Consider the following 25607-nt stretch of genomic DNA (forward strand, 5'->3'; position numbering starts at 1 on the left):
TTTTGGTCATCAATAAATAAACTGCTCCACCCTGGCAAGCCCACCCCTCCCTCTCTAAAAACAGACAATACAATAGTCTCCATCTCCACACAGTTTAATTCCTACTAGATGCAAATCAGTATTATCCCTATTAGACACCAACACACTTGCCCCCTCTCTACCCTGTCTAATCAAAACCACCCACACCTCTTCAATTTTAGTCCAGCACTTACCTCTCTCATAAGGAAGTTGATCCTTCAACTAAAAACTACTTCCATAGCTGTAGACTAACTACCATGGCCGTAGAAGTCATAGCCTTCCCTGTGTCCATACTAATTAATAGGTCCATAGCAGAAATGTATGTCACATCACTGTTGAAAAAAATCCTACATCATACCACTGCACAAAGGCTGTACATCTACAGAGTTTAATAAATACAGACTGATACTGATGCCCACTCTAAAATATATGAGAAATGCAACCATATGCAGCTGATGCCATACCTAACCTCAAATGAACTGCTCTCAGAAACACAACATGGCTTTAGGCCCCAGCACAGCACCACTACTGCTCTACTACATTTTACCAATATAATAAACAAACACAGAAACAATGGTCTGCTGGTGTCCACCATGTTCTTAGACTTGTCAAAGGCATTTGATACTGCCTCTACCACCAACTGCTCATTCAACTCTCCTCAACAGGACTTTCACAATATTCTTTGTTCTGGTTTCTTAGTTACCTGTCTGAAAGGCAACAAACTATTAAATGGCAACAAACCTACTCATCCTTTCAACTAGTTACTATAGATGTCTCCCAGGGCTCTATCTGGGTCCTCTCCGACTTAATAAATCTATTAACCTCCACATCTCAACTCACCATGCTAGTTTAGTTCAGTATGCAAACAACTCAGCATTAATGTGTGTAGCCTCAACAATAAATAAGCTCCAAGACATTACCCAAAAATCTTTCTCCTCTGTAGAAACCTGGCTCAAAGAATCAAACCTCTTACTCAACCCCAAGAAAACTAACTTAATGCTTTTTACCTTAAAGAGTTGCCAAAATCAAAAGCAATCTTTTACCATAAAGTCAGCAAATAATACTGTCATTGAAACTGTAACGGACAGTAAACTTCTAGGCGTTATAATAGATGACAATCTTAAATATGACCACCATATACTGCACATCATCAAATCTATTCACCAGAAATTAAGTTCCCTTTATGGGATCAATGGATTCCTTAAAGACACTGCAAGAAAAACTCTAGCCACCACCTTCTTACTGCTAACTCTCTTATGCGCTGCTCCAATCCTAACAAACAATACTCAAAGAAAGAAACTTGCCTCCTGCTACAATAAAACAGCTAAATTTGTCACCAATCTGCCTCATAGGATCCATCATTGTCACTACTTAAAACTATTAAACTGGCTTGAACTACACAACTACCCAACATATTCACAACTAACTACAGCACACAAACTCATTCATCATCCAGAAAAATGTCCTGCACTACAAAACTTATTACTGGCCTACTGTCCAGCAAGGGACCTCTGCTCTAGTAAAAAATTCTTATTACTTACAAGCAAGTCAAACAATGTTGCAGGAGACTCACTCTACTCCCAGAACATTGGTAAACTCTGGAATAGTATGCACACACAAATAAAACTCTCTGACAAACTCAGTAGTTTTAAACCACTACTTAAACAACATCTTAACCAATCTTGGTTCTGTACATGCTCATCTCAAGGTTGAGACTTTGTGTTCACCATACGATACTCTCCTTAAACAGAATACACTCAATCTCTCACTGAAATGACAAAACAATTTTTATACATAACTGCTGCCTGTACAATCCACTGAGTTGCACGTGGGCTTTCTCTTTAGTAACTTCCACCTCTGTAAAATCTTAGAATGTATAAATGTAACTACTGTTTGTGTATAAATGTAAATAAAAATGTATGCAATGTAAGCAAATGGAATTTTTCTCCCCAGGCCTCTGCTGAAAACAGGTATTACCCAGTCAGACTTGCCTGATAAATAAAGACAAATAAATAAATACACCTATGACCCGATCAGTTTTTGCTAAGGACAGAGGCCTGTAAGCATGAAAAGCAGGGGCCAGTACTGGGAGGGATGTTAGCTGCAGTTACCTAAGCTGATGACAGTAGTCCCTGACTGAGCATGTATAGAATCATACCTTCTTCAACAGAGGAGTACTGGTGGTCTCTGTGGCTGTGCAAGTGGTCACTTCACCACTAGGGCTGGGGTTAGGATTTAAAACAGGAACATCTGAAAAAAAAGAAAATAAAAACATCTCCATTGCTCACATCCTCAGACTGGACAATGGGCTCCTCTGGATGGTTTACAGTGTATTGTACTGTACTGGATATGTTCCTTACATGGGGAATAATGGACTAAGTCTCATACAGGAAGTCTTGAAGGTCAGCAATCATGGGGCAAAAGGTGATAAAAAATGAAAAACACTAACAAAATAATTGCAAGGATTGATGTGTCTTTCGGCTTTTCCCAGTTAGAAGTCGCCACAGCGGAACTCTGGTCCGCTAATGATTGGTAGTTGATTTTTACGTGCCAAGTTACCAGCCCTGATGCACAACCTTCAACGAAGGTACGCCCATTCACGCATGTCTCCACGCAGAAGACGCTCTAGCTGAGAATCGAACCGGACAGCGTCTTACTGTGAGGCGACAATGCTACCACAGCACCACCACCGCAGTTCATAGCCCAAGCTGTATACCCACTTCACAAAATTGATAATACATTTAATTCAAAATCACAAACTGATTTTTCTAAAATTCAATTTTAATAAAAATCAAAATTTTGGTGGAGCTAAACTACAGACCAAATTACTATTCTTTGAAACACACTGGTAAGGATCAACATTTCTGAAAACAGTTGACCAGGTCCACTATAAAGCCTTAACTGTAATACAGATGGCCCAAGTGCCTGCCGTAGCTGGTGTGAGTGGACAGCAGAATGACAAAACTCAGCCTGCTTGCTTTTTCCTATGGGAAGGGTTGGAAATGCTAAGCCAGTGTTATGATATGCTGCTCTAAAGGAGGCTGGACTGTGCATGTGGGCAGGTTTGTCATCTTAGCATTGGAGGCAGTGAGGCTCTTATACCACAGACTTTATGACAGCCATTGCTCTAGAAATAGTGCCAGCATGTATGGGGGGAGGAGCCATCACCACAAGTGTCATTACTATGATCAGCTATAGTGGCTCTCTACTCCTCCTTAAACTTTAACAGTTCTTGGATTAGCTGGCAACCTTACCTGGTAGGGATATAACTGGACGACAGGTATAGGAAGTTGAGTCTGGGTTCATTTGGAGATGTTTGTCCATTTCAAAAAGAAGAATCTTACAAATAAGGAGCACCTTAAATTGTAAAAGAAAGAAAATATAAAAGCAGCTACTTGCTTACCAATGCAACAGCGCAATTTAGCTCTTCATATCAGCCCACTGGGTAACCTTTCAGTAAGCACAGATTAACAAATCTCTCCATAGTATAATCCAGTGTACACCTCGGGTAAAACTTTCCAGTCTGTCATTCACCTTGTTCAAGGTATCATTTCTTCACACTCAGATCTGATTCTCTATTTCTCCAGTAGCATCACATTTCTCAACTTACATGCCTCCTCATCCTTCTGCACCACCTGTAACTGTGATACTATCAAAGGTAGTTCTTTTTATCTTACAACTGCTTAACTAAAGACAGAGATGTATCGAAGGTGGGGTGAAAGGGGCAGCTCTATCAACGGTAGTTCTTTTTATCTAACAACTGCTTAACTAAAGACAGAGATGTATCTAAGGTGGGGTGAAAGGGGCAGCTCTATCAAAGGTAGTTCTTTTTAACTAACAACTGCTTAACTAAAGACAGAGATGTATCTAAGGTGGGGTGAAAGGGGCAGCTGCCCTTGGTTCAAGTTATCAGGGGTGCAATGGGCACATACTGAGGTGGTAATTCAGTACCTGAATTCCAAAATTAATTCCAATTCTGCATTTGTGGTCAGGGCTGAAGGGCATCAGTGCTCCATGTCTATGGTTGGTTGCATTTTCAAGTGCTTCAGTACTTAGTGTGTGGTATTTTGCTGTAACAAGCCATCTGCTACTGCTTTCAAAGATCCTTTTTTTGGTCCTTAACTTAAAGCTGAGGATGGACAGTTAGGGAACTGCTCAGGGTGCCAAAACACCTAGCCATGGTTCTGACTCCATACTCCCAACGTCAGCACTTTTCCAATCCAAAACACCTTCAGAACAGTTAAAATTTCAAAGTCTTTCTTTGCACATTTTCTTATGGGGCCAATATGATGTAATCAGTTCTGTGGTATAATCATATTCCACAAATGCTGTCCTCCCAGTCACTGACACTGTGAAATCTGTAGTAACCAGACAGAAAAACTCATATTTCTCATAACATCTCTAAAGTTCTATCAATGTCACTCTAGATTTCGCATATTTGAGTTCCAATTCTGGCAGAAACAAATGCTTTACCACTGTTCTCCACAACATACCTTTTGCAAATCCAGTACCCTGTTCCATCTTGTTTTTCCAGATACCCCATCAAGACTTTCCTTTCCTCATTTTCTATAGCAGTGCACAATCTTAAATTACACTTGCTTGCCTGCACTCCAATCAAATTTATCTGTTTAATTAATTGTCTCTACCATCTCAAAAGTATTGCCTTAAATCTCACACCTGCTTTTTACAAGCTCCATGACTACCTGTTGGTCATACAAGACACTTCAAGCAGTCAAGTCAGGTTCCACACCTGTATTTGGATAGCCTCCAAGACTGTCTGTGATCCAAGCCACATTCAGTGGCAAACACTTTTCTAGTTTCTTCAGCCAGGGGTCTTAAAACATCATGGCCACAATTCTACAACTGCTAACTCCATATTCATGGAACTCTGAATCCACCACCCACTCCATTTCTTCAACTATTGGTGATATTTAATACCCTTAACACCACTGTAGACCAAATGTGCTGAATAAACAGCTTTTCTTGCACTACGTAGCAGTTTTTAATTTCTGATTGTGCAACCAACATGTCCCTGGATTAACGCATTCTTAAAGAACACTGCTACTGACACTGTTGGGGTTTAACTAGAAGCACCAGTCAACACATTTATAGTCTCCAAGGACTCCTAAAAAAAGAAAAACACAAGACAATGAAACTGGTTAATCAGTTAGGAAAGAGCAGAGAGACCAGGGAAACAGTCTTCCCTTGCATAAAGGAGAAAAAGTCTGGCTCACAGGTTGGTACTAGGCTATCAGCCCTAGGGCCTATACAAGCCTAGCCATAACAATTCCCTGGCTATTTCTTCCCACACTATTTACTTCCCTGGACCCCTGTCTAGCAGGCGACTGATGTGATCCCCAGGGTGAATTTCCTTTCTCCCATCCAATCATCAAGGTTCATTCTGAAGAGGGCCAAAGAGGCACTCTGCTTGACATGTATGGGCAGTCTATTCCAGAGTCTGGGGAGTCCTGGGTCAGGAACCTATCCCTCCAGCATGTTTTGTTTATTGTGATGACAAGGTTTAGATCCCTGGAGCATGTGGCTCTGAGGGATTGGGATTTCTTTAAGTGTAGCATGTCCAACAGCTCTGGGTTTGACATGGCCTTATATGTTAAGCAGAGATCGCCTCTGAGTAGACGATATGCGACAGAGTATAGCTGGAGTTTTTTAAGGCGGTCAGCGTAGGACATCTGCTTTAGGCCTGTGATTCTTTTAGTGAGGTATTTCTGTGGCCTTTCCAGTTGTTGCAGATGTCTTGAGAGGTACATACCAAATGGGGCGTTGTATTCTATAATGGGTCTAATGAGGGGTGAGTACAGTGGGACAATGACCTACTTTTCTCTGGATGAAAAGCCCTTAGTGATGAGGTGTGCCACATAGAAGGATTTCCTGACTGTTGTGGCGATGTGGTTATCAAAGGTGAGACCACTGTCCACCTGTGTCCCTAAGTCTCTTATCACACTTTTGGTGTTTAGTGAACTGCCACCTATGTGGTAATTCACGGGTACATGTTTTTTCCCAAAGGGGATAACTATACATTTCTTGGCATTGAGCTTGAGCCCATGGCTCTGGCACCAAGCATCTGTTTCTGTAAGGCCCTTTTATAGAATATCCACATCATTTGGGGATTCAATAATGGCTCCCAGTTTGCAGTCATCTGCAAACTTTGTTAGCCAGAGTCCCTTAGTGTTGGCCTGTACTTCAGAGAAGTAAATGCCAAACAAGAGCGGTCCCAGGACTGAACCCTGAGGTACTCCACTTGTCACTTTTCTTGAGCTGGATTTGGAGTAGGCTACTTTACAGTGCGGGTTCTGTCAGTAAGCCAGTTGGCAACCCATTGGGTGATGTAGGGATTAATGCCCAGCTTAGTAAGTTTATCTGTGATTCCAGAGTGGGGGATGATGTCAAAGGCCTTGGTGAGGTCTAGATAGGCTGGGTGGACCACCTTACTCTTGCCCATGGCTCTGGAGACTGATTTGAAGAAGTCAATCAGGTTCAGGAGACGAGATCAGCCCTTCACGAACCCAAACTTGGTGGGGTCCAGTGTTTAAGGTTGCCAATGTCTTTGTTTATAAGTTCCATGATAATACGCTCCATGGCCTTGCAGATAAGGCTCATCAGACCAATGGGACGGTAGTTTCCAGGATCCAAGGTGGATCCCACCTTGTGGAGTGGGATAACTGTAGCTCTGTGGCACTCAGTGGGCACAAAACCTGAGGTGAGGCTATGATTAAACATGACACATAGGTGAGGTGCCAGTTCATATTGCAGTTCATGTAGTACACAGCCCGGGATGTCATCTGGTCCCATGGATGCTGTATTCTTAGCTTTGGAGAGTGCATTTATTTACCTGTGTGGCCGTTATTACTGGAATTTGGCAATCTTCCAGTGTTGAGATGGGCCATTTAGGGGGTGAGAGGGGGGTGAAGTTGGCACTGAATCGATCTGCCAGGATATTCGCAATATCCTTGGGATCAGTATATTTAATGCCATTCTGTTTTAGTGCAGAGCAGATCTGAGCATTGCCATTTGGATTCTTGACATAGTTAACGAATGCCTTGTGGTTGTCTTTGGAATCTTTGGCAATTTTATTTTCGTAACTAGCTTTGGAGGATTTTATGAGGGATCTCAGTTTCTTACTGAGGCTGGTAAGGGAGTTTTTTGCATCCTGGGATTTTCCACTTTTCTGCAACAGTTTCTTCCTTTTGTTGTAAAGTTTGTTTATGGCAGGGGACCACCAGATTGGCTTCCTTTTTTTGGAGGAGAGCATTTTGGTTCTATTTGGGATGGCACGATTCATGCATGAGTGGATGTGCTCATACAGTGCCTTAGTGTAGGATTCAGCAGTCGAACTTTCAGTTCCCGTCTGCATGGGTGTCATGAAGTTTGTCACTTCTGACTTGAGTAGCATGAAGTTGGCTTTGGAGAAGTTTTTTATGGAGGTTTCCTTACTGGGGGTGAGATGTGGATGTTAAGGGTGATTAGCTTATGGTCAGACCTGACTAACGAGGAGGGTGACCATAGGTGTGGAGCATCGATTTCCCATGTTGGTAATGACTAGGTCTAGGATATTGGAGCCCCTGGTGGGACTATGGATTAGTTGATCCAGGGCATTGGAATTTATGAATTCCAAGAACCGGTGGGCAAAGGTGTTGGTACACGAGTAGTTTTCCCAGTTAATGGCAGGGTAGTTAAAATCACCCAGTATTAGGGTGTTTGGTTCTATCTTAATATTTTCCAGTATGTTTAGAAAGGTGTAGTGAGAATCTTGGGGCATGGTGGGGGATCTGTAGCAAGCTACAATTTGGATTGCAGTCTTACCTAGTGTTAGTTGCACCTTAAGAATTTCAGACGCATTGTGTTGGGCAACTAGCCTGGTGGTGTGAGTACCCTTGGTGAATTTGGACACTCCTCCACCTTTAGTGTTTCGGTCCTGGTCTGGTGGCCGAAAAGTGTGGTAAGAGTTGTAGCCTGGTATTGCAGGGCTGCTCTCTGGAGCCTTGAACCAGGTCTCAGTTACTGCACAGATATTGATGTTCTCAGTTTTTAGGAGTGCCTTGACAGAGTGCATTTTGAGGTTTAATGTCCTTGGTGCTAAAAATGCAATACCAAAGATGTCAGCAAGCAGACACTGTGAGACCCACCACGGAACAAACGTTGACACAAAGTTAAAATCAAAAACCTGAACCACCGCTTCAAAATAGGATAAAACGATTTATTAGAAACAAAATTCAGAGTAGGATAAGCGCTTTCGCGTACTGCAACGTACGCTTCATCAGATCTACATAATGAAAACCCTCTGCTTAAATACAACCATAATCACAAATCTAATTAATCAATAAACCAATAAACCTATTATTAGGTTTTGCCTAACTGCTATTAATTAATTCAATTTAAAAGTGTAGAACAATAAAAAACTTCTTAATGCACAAGAAACTCAAGGCATATTAACCCAAAAGTATAACTTATCCACATTAATAAGTTACAATACATAGAGTTTAATGCCTTTCTTGGCTGTTTTGTATGTACACAATCAATACATTTATATGGAGGCAACAAAAAACAACATAAAATATAAAGATATAAAATAAAATAACCAAAAAATGCTCACAATGCATGCATATATAAAGTGATGTAATAATTAAAACTCATATGCATGGTATTCTTAGGATAACCATCGACAAAACATCATGATTAAAGTTGCATGAAGATAAAATACCTACTAATAATAAATAAATAAATAATTCAAACAGATGAAGCATATCTAAGCATACATTAGTTTAAGACCACAAAATCAATAGCAATAAACACTAGATGACACAAAAACATATCAATTCTATACCCAACTAAATATAGATATAAAAGATAAAATATGAAAATGATAACTGTGAAGAAAAATGTATATATGTTAATATATTAATCAACATGCATAGTAGATAATGAAAATGTATATGTGAGTATATTTCTCAGGTATTATACTTCTATGATACACATAAGTGTGTAAATGTATTAAATATAGGAAAAGCACACATTCTACAGAATAACACTACTATCAAAACTTGAGCAGAAGTGCCTACTTCCTGGATTTCAATATAGGTTTAAGCGAGACATATAAATTAAGACCAGGTGGTGTATGTGCTCTTAATTTACAAATCCACTCTAAATCCACCTGCTCTAAGTGGTTCATGTGGTCCCCTCCTCTGTCTTTCAGAGTTACAATTTGAAGAACTCTGAAACTAAACGTATGAGTATGGAACATAATAATGTGTGTAGCTAGAGCATTCTGATCCTTCTGATGCCGAATATCATACACATGGTTGTAAACCCTTTTTTTCAACTGTCTCTTAGTTAGCCCTACATAAAATGCAGGCCACATATCACAAGTAGCAAGATATACCAAATTATGAGTTTCACAGGTGGCATGAAACCTAGGTGTACATACATAACCAAGTACAGGATAATTGAACACTTGATCTTTACTAATGTACTTACACATGCTACAGTGAGTGCATGGATCAGTACCAAAGACCTCAACTCTATTTACATCTGTCTGAACTTCAGATTTAATACCATCACATAACAATCTCTTCAAATTGTTGTGATTGCGATAAGCAAAGCTTGGTCTATTGCCTACTAATTTTAGACTACTCTGGTAAACTGTTAGTATTTTCCAGTTAATCAGGATAATGTTCCTTATAGCAACAAAGTCATTAGTGTATGTAATGGTTAGCCTAACTCTGTCTTTAGCTATAACATTTGGTTGAGTGATTTTTGATGTCCCATCATTCAAAGATTGGTGCTCCTGGGATAGATGGAAAACCTCCGATCTTATATTCTTAACCATTTTCCTATCATATCCTCTCTCTACAAACAATTCTTCCATAAGATCATACCAAAGATACAAAAGATGTCTGTGAACACCCACAGGTACAGGAATCTTTCCCCTTTATTTTGTAGGTCAGAAAAGAAGGCAGGTAGCTGGATGACCTGGTTCAGGGTAATCTCTGCCACCATTTTACTCATGCAGGATGGGGTTGTCCTAAGATTGACCTTTACACGTCCTTGAACTTCACAGCCTGGAGTTTGGAGACCCTTTCTGGCTACCAAGAACAAGATTTTCCAAGAAAGAAACATGAGTGGTGTGGTAGCAGTGAGGTGAAACTGGGGGAAGACTTTGATGCACAAATTTCAAGTTCCATAGCAGAAGATTCTGACCCTTGGTACATTTATCGAGATAACCCCTTTCAAGAGCTGCCTGAGTGGATTGTATGAGCTTTAGGAGGGTGTACTGACAAGCACAAGAAGACAAATTACATTTTTACTTGCTGTTAAAAGTTTTTCTGGTACTAGCTTTTGTGCAAAAGTGAAAATCTGATGGATGGGCAGGCAGGATCAATGGCCATTAATGGAAATAGAGAAACCATGTAGACAGAAGAAAGGAGTGAAAATCCACATGGGACTTGCCAGAGTGATCAGACAGCAGGTTTCTAAAGGGATGAAGGGAGACAAACTTCTTCAACACTTGAGGTTTGAGCAAGGGAAGCCTTACTTGGCATAGCCAAAGTGCTCTAGGAGTATATATGATTCTGGACCTTTTTTAGATGGACCTTAGAATCATTTGGAATAGGCATAAAGCACAGAGAAGTCTTGGAGAATTGCTTAATACATCAGCAATGGTACATTCCTCAGTATGGAAATGAGAAAAAATGAAGCTGTTATACTTGGCAGCTGGTTGGAGAGGCAAGAAGGTCTCAGCAAAACTTCACCCAGCAACAAAACCTCTTCTATACTATCAATGTACCGAGGGAACACAAACAGAAAACAGTGAGTGAGCCCATTCACTAAGAAGCTGGTTTCCCCTGGACAATGACTTGCAATCAGAAAGTGGTTGGACAACACCGTCCATTCCCATACCATTGCCATATTATCAGTGTGAATGGCTACACCATTATGGGGTAAGAAGCTCTGGACAGCTTGAAGTGTGAAAAGACTACCCTCGTCTCCAGAGCACCGATTCAAAATTGGTCTCATGCAACCATATACACTGAACAGTCTACCCCTGACAATTAACCCCCTCCCCACAGCAGCAACATCTGTGGTGACCACACAGTTAGAGATTTGAGATAGGTTGCTTAGAGGCAGCTTTGAAGTATGCAAGCACAACTTTAGATGTGCATCTTAGGCTTTGGAAATCTTCACTGGCACATGATACAACACTTGTGACCATTGTGCTCTCAATACTCGCTGAAGAAATCCTATGTAAAACCCGGTGAGGGGTACCACGGGAGCTGCTGCTTTCGTCCAGCCAGCGCCCACAGGCAAATACAGGATATTAGAAATTGTGGCTGAACAATCTGAAAGGCTACCTTTGGAAGACACAGGGTCCTGACTCAGGGCTATCAGGTTGTGCAAAAAAAACATATCTAGGCTGCAGCCTATGAAAATGAACAGTTGAAAGGGTTCAATCTGTGACTTTGCAGTGTTCACTGTGATACTCAAGAAGTGAAACAAAGTGACACAGACATCATGGCAAAGATCAGCTTGTTTAGTGAGGGTGCAGCAAAGGAAATATCTTTATATCCCAAAACCTCTGGCTTGTGTAACTGCAAGCATACAAATGGTGATCACCCTACACACTAAGGTGACATCAAACACAAGAGCCCTGAATTGGTAATGACTGGCTCCTTCATGGTAGCATTGATACTGACTGACTTACTATGCTTGATTGCAATACAGTACTGCAAACCATTCTTTTTTAATTTTCTTTATGTGGTTTAGTTAAATGAATTATAATGGGTGTACATTACCATACTTATAATTTTGTGTTCTTAACTCTTTTTTTTTTTTTTTTTTTTACTTGCTTCTATGTATTTTACAGTGTACAATTCTGGCAGTTACAAAGTCTGGGCAATTTTGAAATTAAAGCTGATGCAGCTGTAGGTGTCTTGGAGGTCCAAAGACCACATTCATTCTCCTTTCTAACAGGAAAGGAAGAATGGAGTGCACTGTGTCCATCTGAAAGGTTACCTTTTGAATGAATTTAAGTCGCTTACATCCAGGATGGGCCTGAGGTCCTTTGTTTTCTTCTCTTAAAAAAAAAAAAAAAAAAAAAAAAAAAAACCTAGAATAATATGCTTTCTTCTATAAAGGGTTGAAAGTTCATGCACCACACCTGGCTGATCCTCCTAAACTATCTTTATCCACTCTACCTCACTGTGTTCCAAAATAACTACCTATCCATTAATTCTATATTACGTTATACTATTACGTCTACTTGGCCACATACAGTGTATCATACTCGCTTCAACTTTACAGTGTTATGAAAGTTCACTTCATCACTGTGCTACTATAATAAAATACTATGATTTTACTTGTCCAAACATTCACCCTGATCTACCTTTGAAAGATTTTTCATACCACTGAGTTGCCTGCAGCATAATTACAGCATATTTGAATGCCGACTGTACTTATGTATCTTGTCGATGTTTTTTGTTTTTTCACTGTTGAATGCTTAAACAATCATTGCTTCTTTTTTCTCATTATTGTATACTCAAATGATTCATCACAGTATGTATTGTTTACTTTTTGTCTGTCTGTCTGTATCTTGTGGAACTTTTCGACCTGGATCTCCATTGGAAGGGCTTTTCCACCCAGTCAGAATTTCCACATCAAGGCAAGCAAGAGATAAACAAACAGAAAAAAGAACCTACAAAAAAATAACAAACCCTTCTGATCTGGAGAGATCTCCTGGACGTCAGTCTTTCTAGAAGATTAAATCCTTCGTTTCTTCCTCCACTTTCTGGAAATCACCGTCCTTATACACTTCCACCACAGGATGGACACTCATACAGACAGGTTGAAGGACAGAACCTCAGACTGCCTCTAGATTAGGACACTTTGGCATTGGCCTCAGGGGTTCTGCTGTTGTTCGCTGTAAGAATTGTGGTTCCCTGCTGGTGCCAACTATCTGTAACCTTTGGGCAGGTGACTGTTGTGAAAGATCCCATGAAATTACTGCCTCATTCTGGATGTCTAAGTTTGTTGCTGCTAGTAATGGCTAAACTATAGCTGACATGGAATATGTTGCAGTTTTGCCATCTTTTTTTTCATATTCTAAAGGTGAGCTTTTAAACAGAGTTTAAAAAGTGTGAAGTTGTAAAAAGGAAGAGTTCAAGAAGGTCATCTTGTTGCCCTCAGTAAAATCTGTTAATTGAAGCCGGGCAGGTCAGTGCATTGCTAGAACTTTGCCTGCTGCTCAAAAAAATGAATAGTATAGCAAGCCTCAGAGTGAGGTTTAAAAGGAAGAAAAGTTGCTAAATAACACTGACATTGTAATTTCTTTTTCACTGTCCTTCTGGCAAACAGACCAACATATGCATCTCATCTGCCAGCTTTCACTGGAACCCCACAGATGTGGGGCATATAATTTATGGTCCTGACTGAACAAGTGGAAGCTGCATAAACTGTCTTCCTGAATCTGTCCATAACCCCAGACTCTTTATCAGGGGGTCCTGAACCTATCCTTAACCCCAGATGCTCGTTCACATTATTGGGCAGCATGGCTTTGTGGCGTTGGAACATTTTAGAGAGAGGTGCCTTCTCTGAGTTAGGCTTTGGGGTCTCTGCCCAACAGTTTCAATTATTAAGGGGATCAGAGGATCTTATTAGGTCTGTTTAGTATGAATGTCAAAACAGGACTATCCTTCAAGTACAGTAGTGGCAAATTTTAATAAATGTTGCCAATGGCTGGGACCACCCAGACAGATAGCTGGAGTGGTCAGAAATGTCTCCTGGGGAGTCTTCTGTGGGTAAGTTGGGTCAGGGGACTATTACCTTCTCTGCCTTATCAACTTTATGACTTTCCCAGACCTTGCTCCTGACAGGAATGAGATAAATCTGCATCCTACTCACCACAGACATTCAGGGTAGGTGAACCATTCAGTAAATAGCTAGGTTCCCCCTGTAGGTATGTGTTTTGGCTGCCCTTAGAGGTGATGAGTCTGAGCAGGAGGATGAAACACAGTGACCTCCAGTGGCTGTAAAGAGGCTCTGATGAAGCTTTCAAATCTTCTGTCCTTCAGCATGACATGTAGGACAGCCAGGGACTCCAACAACGAAGATATGTAAAGGTTTACGCAGCTGCTGAAGACAGCACATGCAGAACTATCTGCAATGATGACTCCTATGCTGTGCTTGATGCAGATGTTACAGTCACTGACCACCTGAAGGCCAACAACATCTTGGCTGGCACCAGTGCAGAGACCTCAGCCTCAAAGAATCAACCTCCCCCAAGTCAGGACTGACATGCACGTCAGCAGTGACAGCTCAGACAGCAACGACAGCACTGCAAACAGCAAAGTTTCAAAGCCAAGGACTGCAGTCCCAAGGTAAAGCCCATTATTAAAGATATGTCTTCTGATATTGACAATTGTACTATTGTACTGTATTGATCAATGTTGGTTTCATTGGGCCAACAGGCAGTACCAAATGTTCTTACAAGGAAAATCTAGAAGACCTGGCTGAAAAGGAAAGGGCAGAAAAAAAGACATCTATTTGCCATGAAACCCAAGGCACATGACACAGCTGACTTTTTTTTTTGCCAAGCCCTAAAACACAGGGAAGCTACCAGACCTAGTTCACTTCATGAAAAATCTAAAGTATAGCATCACTAGGCCTGAAGTGTGTCTTATATTTTCAAATGTGAACCAACTATAAACAAGAAAACAACTACAAAACCAACAGCTACAACCAGTTATAAATCTGAAAAATAAACTGAAACCCAAGTTAGTATATAACTGATGCAGCATTTAAATAAAAAAACTAAAATAACACACCTAAAATAATGTCTGAGAATCTGTTTTCAAATTCTGTACATCAATTACACGTCAAGAATAAAACCTGCAAAACTAATCTCCAAGACACCAGAATACTAAGATAAACTGCTGAAAGGCAAACCTAAAATCTAAACTGTAAACCTCATCTTTAACAAACAATTAAATCGAGTGAAAGCAAACTTCTATTATCAGCTGAAACAGAAGTTATAGGGCAAGTTGGGCAGTATAGTTCTGTTTACAAAGGAAATTACACATGCAGAAAAAATACTTTCAATGAGACAGTAATTCACGTCCCTTTAACAAGGCCTCATGTTAGTAAAATTTCACAAGATAAGCAAGCACAAAGTGAGGAAACTGAAACAGTACAACACTCAACTTTCTTCCCTTTTAATTAGGCAAGCTCACAACATACAACTGCCACTTTCTGGCAGTGAACTGGGAGTGCTTTTTCAGTGACGTGGTCAAAGCCCCACAACAAGCAAGTGGAAATGGAGAGGACCAAAACCCCCAAACTACAGGAAGCAAACAATTACCTCTAGACTACAGTGTGCTGTCTTAAAAGACTTGTTTGAGTGACCATCCAAGTGAATTTGATAGGAGATGGTTATGTGCAAAGTAGTACTCACTAATCATTCAATAAGGAATTCAACATGATACACAGTGATTTCTCTAAAACAGTGTCAGGTAATGAAAAAATTTAATATACAGTGTCTTAGTAGCAAGATTCCTATCTTACAGCTCCAAGGTTCAACTCTAGTCTCCCATCACTGTGTGGGATTCTGCATATTTTCCCAGTATCTGTGTGTTTTTTTTCAGGAACTCCAGCTTCCTCCCACCTCCAAAAAACATGCTGATTGACTGCTTACACTAATATGCACAGACACACACTGTTGACCTTGTGGCTTGGGATGTGGGATGTAACTAGGAGTTAAAGAACCACTTTATGTAGCTCATTAACAGATCTTCTTCTTTCGGCTTTTTCCCGGTTAGGGGTTGCCATAGCGGATCACCTGTCCGCTCATGATTGGCAGTGGAGTTTTACGGTGTCGAGTTGCAGCCCGGCGCCCAACCTTCCACAGAAGGACCACACACGCACACACCTAGGGCCAATTTAGAGTGCCCAGTTCACCTACAGCATGTCTTTGGGATGTGGGAGGAAACCGGAGCACCCGGAGAAAACCCACGCGACCACAGGGAGGACATGCATGCTCCACACAGAAGGCACCCCAACCGAGGATCGAACCGGAGAATCTCTTGCTGTGAGGTGGCAACGTTAACCGCTGCACCACCGTGGCCGCCCATGTAGCTCATTAACAGATAAATAAGTTCATTAACAGATAAATAAGTTAAAAGAACAACAACTTCAAGTAACCCATGCTATATAAAAATGAAGTTATGACTGAATAAACAAACCTGAGAAGGTCTCTCCGTGCAATAAGGCAGCGAAGGTAATCGGACAGTTTCTTCTGCATCAATGACAGCCTTATCCATGCTCGAGCTCGCCCAAGAGGTGTCCTGTAAATGACAGACAGAGCACTAAGTGAAAGACCAGAGAGCTGAAGAGAGTGCAGAGCAATGAGCTAGTATTAAATGCATGTATTTAAACATATAATATGTATAAAAATATATAATGTAAATAAAAGTGGGTCACTAAAAGGTGACGCAGAATAAAAAACACAAGTGGTTTTACTGCAGAAATGAAGACTTGGACAACTTTTTCAACAATTCAAAATCCTTAATTAAACACCCCACCTTTCTAATAGCTGTATACCAAAATACTCGCATAATTCAAGCCAAAGGAAGAGTGAATACATACACTTAGCATGTCTAATGGCGAAATACTACAAGGCAGTATTTTGTAGTACTGGGAAACTGAAAATTGCAATATGTGGCAACATTACCATACCATTTAAGGGATATAAATGCTGCCCTGTTTTAACTGCATAACAGTAAGTAGTGTGTCAGCTAGACATTATATGTACCAATCAGCAGGCTCTGTGTGTCCACTAGGTGTTACATACACCAATCTGCAGTGTCTGACCAGCTAAATCATTAGAATGCCCCTCTGTCCATGGAAAATTAGATCAGCAGTGTGAGCTATAGCTAAGGATAACCAGCAAGTTATATTGACCCAATTCCACAGCTTCTTACAAATATGTGGATCTGATTACTGGATAACTTTGCTGGATTTAGGAGGGAATGGGAAACCTGCACATATCCAAAAGGTGAATGCATAACTATTATAAAGAATTAACAGTACATTTAATGTGCAAAGAAGTCAAGTCAAATTATGTAGTCACATGGATGAAGTTTTTAACTTGTTTTTCTTCTGTGAATAGTAGTAAGGACTGGGGTGTGAGAAATCAGTAAAGGTATTTTTTTTTTTTTCTGAAGGCCATAAGCTTTCAGATCAAAAGCAATTCAACTACTGCACAAAAGGCTGAGATGAAAACCATGAAACTGCAATGCGTCTCAGCAGCACTGTCTGCTCCTTCACATGAGAAGGACATAAGTTCAATCAATGCAGGGCATAGCAAGGAGCAGTAGGGAAATCTTAGAATCACACTTTTCACTGCGCATAACCCTCGTATGTTACTAGCACAACCAGTCCAGCATGTTGCTGACATTGGCAATATAGCAGAGGGCCCCTACACAGCACAATGTTGGCATTAACAGTCTAGCAGAGGGCCCCTACAGCACAGTACTGGCACTGCCAGTATAGCAGAGGGCCCCTACAGCACAGTGCTGGCACTGCCAGTAAAGCAGAGGGCCCCTACAGCACAGTGCTGGCACTGTCAGTATAGCAGAGGGCCCCTACAGCACAGTGCTGGCACTGCCTTCTAGCATGGTACCCTGACAACAAATGTTAGCATGCCAGTTCTGTCATGCTAATGTCCTGTACAGCACACTGCAGGCATCACTGCCCTAGCATCACATTTCTATAGGACACTGCTTACATGGCCAATCTGGCATGAGATCATGATATCATTGTGCTAACGAAGCCTACCTAGTGTGGGACCCCCCCCTACATTATGCTGCCAGCTCGGATGATCAAAGATGAAGCGTCTATATCTTGTTGCTAGCATGGTTGGTCTGGAATAGGATCTCCTTTATTTTTCTGCTGACAATGGTGGTCTGGAATAGGTCTTCTATACTTTGCTGTTGGCACAAGTGGTCTGGGACGGGAGACCCATATTTTCCTGGGTGGTCTGGGATGGGATCTGCACATCTTGCTGATGGCATGAGTGGTCTTGGGTAGGAACGCCAGATGTTGCTGCTGGCATGGGCTGCCTGGGATGGGACTCCTACATCTTGTTGCTGCTATGGGTGGTCTAGGATGGGATGCAAATTCTTCTGCTGGCATGGGTGATCATTGGTAGGATCACTATACCTTGCTGCTAAGCACGGGTGGTCTGGGATGAAACCCCTATATTTTGCTGCTGGCATGGGTGGCATCACTTTTATCTTCCTGGGTGGCCTAGGATGGGATCTCCATATCTTCCTGCTGACAAGGGTGTACTGGCATCAGACCCCTGTATCTAACTGCTGGCATGGATGATCTAGAGTAACCCCCGTACATCTTGCTACTGGCATAGATGGTTTGGGATGGATCCCCTCTATCTTCCTGCTGGCATGGCTGAGCTGGTATGGGACTCTTATATTTTGTTGTTGGACATGGCTGGTCGAGGATGGGACCCGTACACATTGTTGTTGGAATGAGAGATCTCTGGTGGAAACTCTATATCTTGCTACTGGCATCTGCAGTCTAGGGTGGGATATCTACATCTTGGTGTAAAAAGCAAAGGGGGTGGAGGAATTAGAGGATAGAAGATCCTTACAAAAATGTTCTGACTTGGGGGGGTTATAATCAGATTATGAAAAAATGGTCTGAAAGAATGGGAACGGAAGGCACAGCTGGAGGGGATTGTTTAAAATCAAGTTAATGGATTTGTTAGTCTTGCAGCATATGACTGCAACATTTAAAAATGGGTGTATAATAGACTCCAAATACTTTACAATAACAGCGGTGTGAATTCATGGGCCAATGCTGGGGATGTAATATGCACAATGAGACAATGCTCCAATGTGCTGTGGGAATGCCAGACTGAGCAACAAATGCTGGGGGAAAATAAAATTAAAAGAGTGGTAGCGACACCTGAAATGTGCACAACATTCATAGGTGTATACTAGGCAAACGACGACTAGGGCCCTTAAAAGCATAGCTATGCAACCCAAATGTGACCCACAAATTTGACTTGTATTTGATTTTCAGGGGATGATTTAGTGACTGCCTCTGTCCATCAGAGACTCAGGAGCCAGGCTGAGACTTCCAGTTACCCATCCACTGGTCCAAGCTGCGCTTACATAGGGATAGGAAAGAACTCTTCTTCACATGGATGAAGAGTCTGTTCCAGAGAATTAGAATTCTCTGAGAAACATATCTGTCTCTCCAACATATTCTATTTATGTTGCAAGTTAAGTCTTATAATCTAGTACCTCTGATGCTGTTTGTTTTGAGATGTGAAAAAGATTCATCAAACAGGGTCCATGGATGCCTTATATGCCAGGAAAAGATCACCTCTCAGAAGTCTGTATAATACGAAGTAAACAGACAGCGCTTTGTGCAGCCGCGATGGTGCAGCGGTTAGCATTGTTGCCTCACAGAAAGAGGTTCTCCAATTCGATCCTCGGCTGGTGTGCCTTCTGTGCAGAGTCTGCATGCCCTCCCTGTGGTCACGTGGGTTTCCTTTGGGTGCTCCGGTTTCCTCCCACATCCCAAAGACATGCTGTAGGTAGAATGGACACTCTAAATTGGCCCTAGGCATGAGTGCATGTGTGTGTGTGTGTGTGTGTGTGTGTGTGTGTGTGTGTGTGTGTGTGTGCGTGCCTTCTGTGGAAGATTGGGCACCGGGCTGGCAACTCGACACCGTAAAACTCCACTACCAATCATGAGCGGACAGGTGATCCACTGTGGTGACCCCTAACTGGGAAAAGCCGAAAGAAGAAGACGAAGAAACAGACAGCACTTTGTGGCAATCAGTGTAAGACATTGTGTTTATTCCTTGTATCCTTTTTATGAGGAACCTTTGTGGATGGTTCCAGTTGCTGCATGTGTCTGGTCAAACATAACGGAGGGGTGATTTTATTCTATGATGAGCCTGATGAGGGCTGGGTACATTGGTATGATGACCTCTCTGGACCTAAATATCATGCCCTTGTTTATATGTTGAGCAAATTAGAAAGATTTTCTTATCACCCTGGACACATGTTGGTCGAAGGTTAAGTTACCAGTTACAGGAATTCTCAGGTCCCTGACTAGTGAATCAACTTTCAGGGGTGTTTTATTGATGACATAGTCACCCAGGGTGGCAGACTTCCCAAAAGGATTCTAAAATGCGCTTCTTGGCACTGAGTTTTAAGTCATGGCTTTGGCACCAAGTGTTTGTCTGTATTAAACCTTCATGAAGAGTGTTCTCATCTTGAGGGGATTCAAAGACTGCTACTAGTTTACAAATCATCTGCAAGCTTGGTTAGTCGGAGATCTTTGACATCAGAGAAGTAGGCCTATGTATAGGGAAGAACAGTTCAAGATTTTTAGTTTGCACAATTCCGACCAGCTACTGGTTAAGACCTTTGACGTGGGTTAGGTAACATAAAGCTAACCTGTTATAATAACCAAAATGATCTACATCTTGTTGAACCCTGAAGTTAATCATTTGTTGCAGTACTGATTAAAGCTTTGGAGCATACATCTACAACGTGTCCAGCTCACTGGCTTAATATATTCCAAGTAAAGTAAAACTGCAGACATTTACATCACACTGCTGACATGGCTGATTTGCAATGGAGTGTTATCTAGCCCACAAGGCAGTTCTGTCTCACTTCCCAGATAAAAGCCAAATATACTTCTCTCTCCTATTGTAAAGGTTCTATAAGTAACAGACCAGTGGTTATCAATAGCTTTTAAGAACCTAACCAGCACACAACAATGATTTCACCATAAATGTGCATGGATCCTGCACTACAAACAGTCACCAACCACATGCAGTCTGAACTCAGCAAAAGCCAGCTTGTACACAAGCCTCACGTTTCTGTGAAGCTGCTCTTCACACAGCAGTGGTTACTGGTGCCTTGTTATATATACAATCACCAGAAGATGAAATGTCCCTATAAAAAACACTTCAGACCTTTACCTCAGTGTGCATGGTGAGTAGCATTTATGCATTTAGTTACGACTATTTAGATCTACCTTACCCTATTATAACACCCAGGAGGACTAGTGCTGTACAGAGTGCATTTGGTTTGGATGCTGGATAGCATCGCTGGTTAGGTTAGCTGCAGATTACATGAAGTAAGCACCCTTCCCTCATCTGATTACAAACACCCTCCACTCCTATCCCTTGCACCTATACATTAGGACCTGTAACCATAGACGGGCACTTTTCTGCATCTAGTATGGTGGACATGGGCATCCTGAGGTAATGTAGCAATTCCCTTGTGTACATAGACAACCACTTAACTCTTGAGCAGACAATCACAGTATGTGAGAGATGTAGTTACAGACACAAAAAGCAACAAAGGTTGTCAGCGACTCGCACACATCACTCACCACACCCACATAGGACCGCATACATAGACCTACATATGCAGAGGTGCCCAAATATAAGTTACACAAACCTCAAAGGCCTCTCAGGCACAGTCATCAGCAACTCTGCATGCACACAAACATGATAATTCCCATCACACCACATAAAGTCACTTTTTTTTTTCTCAAAAATGTTTAGTTTTCAAATACATTTGAATGAATTCCATAGTATTTATACATAACATCTTAAATAACTCTGTACACTATTTGCATTAGCCTGACACTATAACAAATCTTAATGTACACAGTTACTTTATAAGTATGTCCAATCCATTATCAGAGTGTCTGATCTATTATAGCAATAACACGCCTGGGTGTGGGTCATGCTGGATTTACCCACGGTTGGCATGGTTTGGTCCCGAGGACGAAGCCCGAGGGACCAAACAAAGCCAACCGTGGGTAAATACAGCATTACCCACACCCAGAAGTGGGTTATTGCTATTATACCATGACATTATTTAAGAAAAGAAACTATTACTTTTCTTAAATAATGGCATAGTATAATGCCTGTTTACTGCCCTTCCACAGATGTCTGGCATCCGGCAGTTCTGATGTACTGTCGCCTGCCCAGTACATCAGAGCTTGAGCAAAAGCTGTGGCAAGCAAGATCTCCGTTGCTTTTTTTTACTGTTTAAGCTATGTTAAATGGGTTTAACATGGCGAGACAGCTTTAAAATAAGCAGCGGAGATGTCCGTTGCTTATTTTAAAACTGTCTCGCTATGTTAAACCCATTTCACATAGCAAATAAAAAAGCAATGGAGATCTTGCTTTCTCCGTTGCTTTTTTAAACCTGTCTCGCTATGTTAAATGGGTTTAGCATAGCGAGACAGCTTTAAAATAAGCAACGGAGATCTCCGTTGCTTATTTTAAAGCTGTCTCGCTATGTTAAACCCATTTAACATAGCGAGACAGTGTTTTAAAATTAGAGTTATACTAATGGAAAAAAGTCCGGGAGACCGGACCTTTTTCCATTAGTATAACTCGATTTACAATGTGCACGCTGGCCAATCAGCGTGCACGTTTTGGGGGGGGTCATGGTATAATACTGTATAGTGTCAATCAACAATAAGACTTTTCTCCAAGGGTTGTTAATAAATGGCTTTGGATACATTCTTAGTTCTTTAATTTTAATTTCCAATAATGCTGTGGTCTTCAGTAGGCTGTAAAAGTCTTCCAAAGTTGGTATTGTCTTTGTATTCCATCTTCTTGTTATACACTTTCTTGAAATTGCAACTATAGTCCATTCTAGATACATGTTTGACCTATTCATATGAGGACCTTCACATTCAATACTACAAAAGCTTTAGTTAAATAAAATGATTCATTAAATAAAGCTTGTAGAAAGTTATTAATACCATTCCAAAATGGCTTAATTTGAACACAATCAAAGAAAATGTGGTTCCAATCTGCACTGTGTACTTGCTCACATCTCTAACATATTTATGGAAGAACTAATTTTACTGATTCTGTCTGGGGTTAAGAATGCTCTGTGCAATAATTTCCAATTAAAACTTTCCAGTATTGTGTAAAGGACGTATATTTTATCGATAATAAGATCTTTGTTTTAATATCTTCAGTTAATTGTATTGAGTGTCCTTTTGTTATATACATTTCAAAGATGAGGTTTTGGATGTTGTTTTATAGTTTATCAAATATTCTGTAAAATTGTGAAATACTGTTTCCCATAACAAAGTCACTATGTATGATTTCATATATGTATTTTGTAAATTTAGGTATTTCTTTAAATGAAGAATTGTTAATTATTTTACTTAAATCTTGCGAATATGACGAATACTCTGTAAAGTTAGCCAGTCCTGCTGTGGAATTTTATATGTTGTTTTTATTGCCTGCATATCTAAAACTTTTAGTTCTTTGATACACTGGAGCCAACAAACAAATCCTTTCTGTTCCCAGGAATTAATAATTTCTGTATATACTGGAAAGTTCTTTGTGACTATAAATGGTGTTAAAAGATCAAACCAGATTTTTAAATCTATATTCAGACCCTTGCCAGACAACTAACTCCTAGTGCCTCAACAGTCAATACTTCTATAGTCGATTCTTCCATTTCTTTCAGCCTCCAACTAATCTCTACATACTTCATCCAATCCTTACTAAAAAAAGCTAAAGCCAACTACCCCTTCAGCCAACCTTCTCCCACCTGAGTATCTGCAAATAGCTGCAAATGCAATAGCATACCCCATCTCAATCCTAATCAACAGAGCCATAACAGAAGCCACCACCCCTTCTATCTGGAAAATATCATATGTCATACCTCTCAACAAAGGCATACTGTCTCCCCTTGCCGAAATCATGGAGAAGTGCATGCACAAACAACTTCTTCACTATCTCATTCAGAATAAACTACTGACCAACTCTCAACATGGTTTCAGACCCCATCACAGCACCTCCTCAGCTCTCCTCTGCTTCACCAATGTCATTAACCACAACCGAACAACAACAAAATCTCCTCTACCCTCTTTTTAGACCTGTCCAAAGCTTCTGATGTGGTCAACCACCAACTACTTATCCACACTCTGAAAACCCTATCTTTAGATAATCAAGCTCTCCATTGGTTTGAAGCTTATGTGAACAGCAGGCAGCAAGCTGTTTTGTGGCAGAACAAGCTCTCTCACCTGTTACCCAACACCTTAGGAGTTCCCCAAGGTTCCATATTAGGACCTCTTCTCTTTCTAATCTTTATCAATGATCTCCATACAGCCATCCCAGATGCTACTTGCATTCAGTATGCGGATGACTCTACCTTGGTATGCTCCCCAACAAATCTACTGTTAAATACCCAGAGCACATTCACCAAAGTTGAAAACTGGCTCTCTAATAGGTGCCTGATCTTAAACCTGAAAAAACTAAACTACTACTTTTTCCCCCACCCACAAATCCCCAGCAGTAACCTTTACCATTACATTGAATAATGGAACTATCATCTTACCTGACTCCAATACTAAACTCCTAGGAATGATAGTTGATAATAATCTTATATTTGATTCACATGTAAATCAAACCATTAAATCAATCAATAAAAAACTTGGGTCACTCTATAGAATAAAATACTTCCTAACTGCTCAAACTAGAGTAGCTATTGCCCGTTCTCATCTTCTCTCTACCCTTCTTTATGCCTCACCCATGCTTACTAATCTTAGCAAATCTAACCTCAGTAAACTTGCCAGCTGCTATAACAACATTGCTAGATTTGTCACTGGCACACCTTATAGGACACACCACTCCCTTAATCTAAAAGAGGCTGGATTGAACTACAGAGCCTTCTATAACTGAATCAGCTTATAGAAGCTTATAAAATTCTCAAGCAACCAGGTGACACCCCTGCACGAGATAATATAATTGTCCCATATAGTAATCTCGGCTCACTCCGCTCCTCAAACAGACTGCTCATCCAAACAGTGAAAGCGAATAACACAGCTGGAAACTCCCTATTTGCTAATGCCGTTGGTAAGATATGGAACTCCCTCCATGCTCACCTTACTCTCATGACCTCCTTATCCCAATTGAAGAAAAGACAAACTCCACTACAAAGCACAATGGATATGCCCTGCACTAGCCCTGCTTAGCCCGCTCCTCTAAAAGTTTATGCTAAAACCCTTCTGGATTCAACTCCTTAGTTGGTTGACTGTCTCTGTCTGCATGAAGACATCTTTATCAAAAAGTATACCATTTGTAAATATGCAAATATCTACCCATTGTATGTAACTTAGAACCACACTAAGAGGTAGTATTTATGTACTAAATCTATTATCAGCATTTTTTAATCTATCTGTATAACTAGCTGGCTTGAACGAATCCTGAAACAGTAATTTTTTTATATTCAATATTCTTTTCTCTATGTATGTATGTTGCAGCTTTTCTCCCCGGGCCTCCGCTGAAAATGGATATGTATCCAGTTGGACTATCCCAGTCAACAAATGTAAAATAAATAAATAAATAAGTATTTGCATTAATGTTGAGTCTTTCGGCTTTTCCCGGTTAGGGGTCGCCACAGCGGAACTCCGGTCCGCTAATGATTGGCAGTAGATTTTTACGTGCAGAGCTGCCGGCCCTGATGCACAACCTTCAACGAAGGTACGCCCATTCA

At 40.9% G+C, this 25607-nt stretch overlaps 1 protein-coding gene across 3 annotated transcripts in view; it reads right to left on the reverse strand.

Moving 5' to 3' along the window:
• RUFY2 (RUN and FYVE domain containing 2) overlaps nt 1-25607 on the reverse strand; it is a 2497315-nt gene that overhangs the window by 1118642 nt on the left and 1353066 nt on the right. For all 3 annotated transcript variants that reach the window (XM_044055761.1, XM_044055762.1, XM_044055763.1), the window contains one exon: nt 16266-16367. In XM_044055761.1, coding sequence (XP_043911696.1) covers nt 16266-16367 — 102 coding nt within the window. The remainder of the gene's footprint in view (nt 1-16265; nt 16368-25607) is intronic.

Source organism: Protopterus annectens, chromosome 14.part0 (assembly GCF_019279795.1).
Source record: "Protopterus annectens isolate FY-2018-M chromosome 14.part0, PAN1.0, whole genome shotgun sequence".
Classification (NCBI taxonomy): domain Eukaryota; kingdom Metazoa; phylum Chordata; order Ceratodontiformes; family Protopteridae; genus Protopterus; species Protopterus annectens.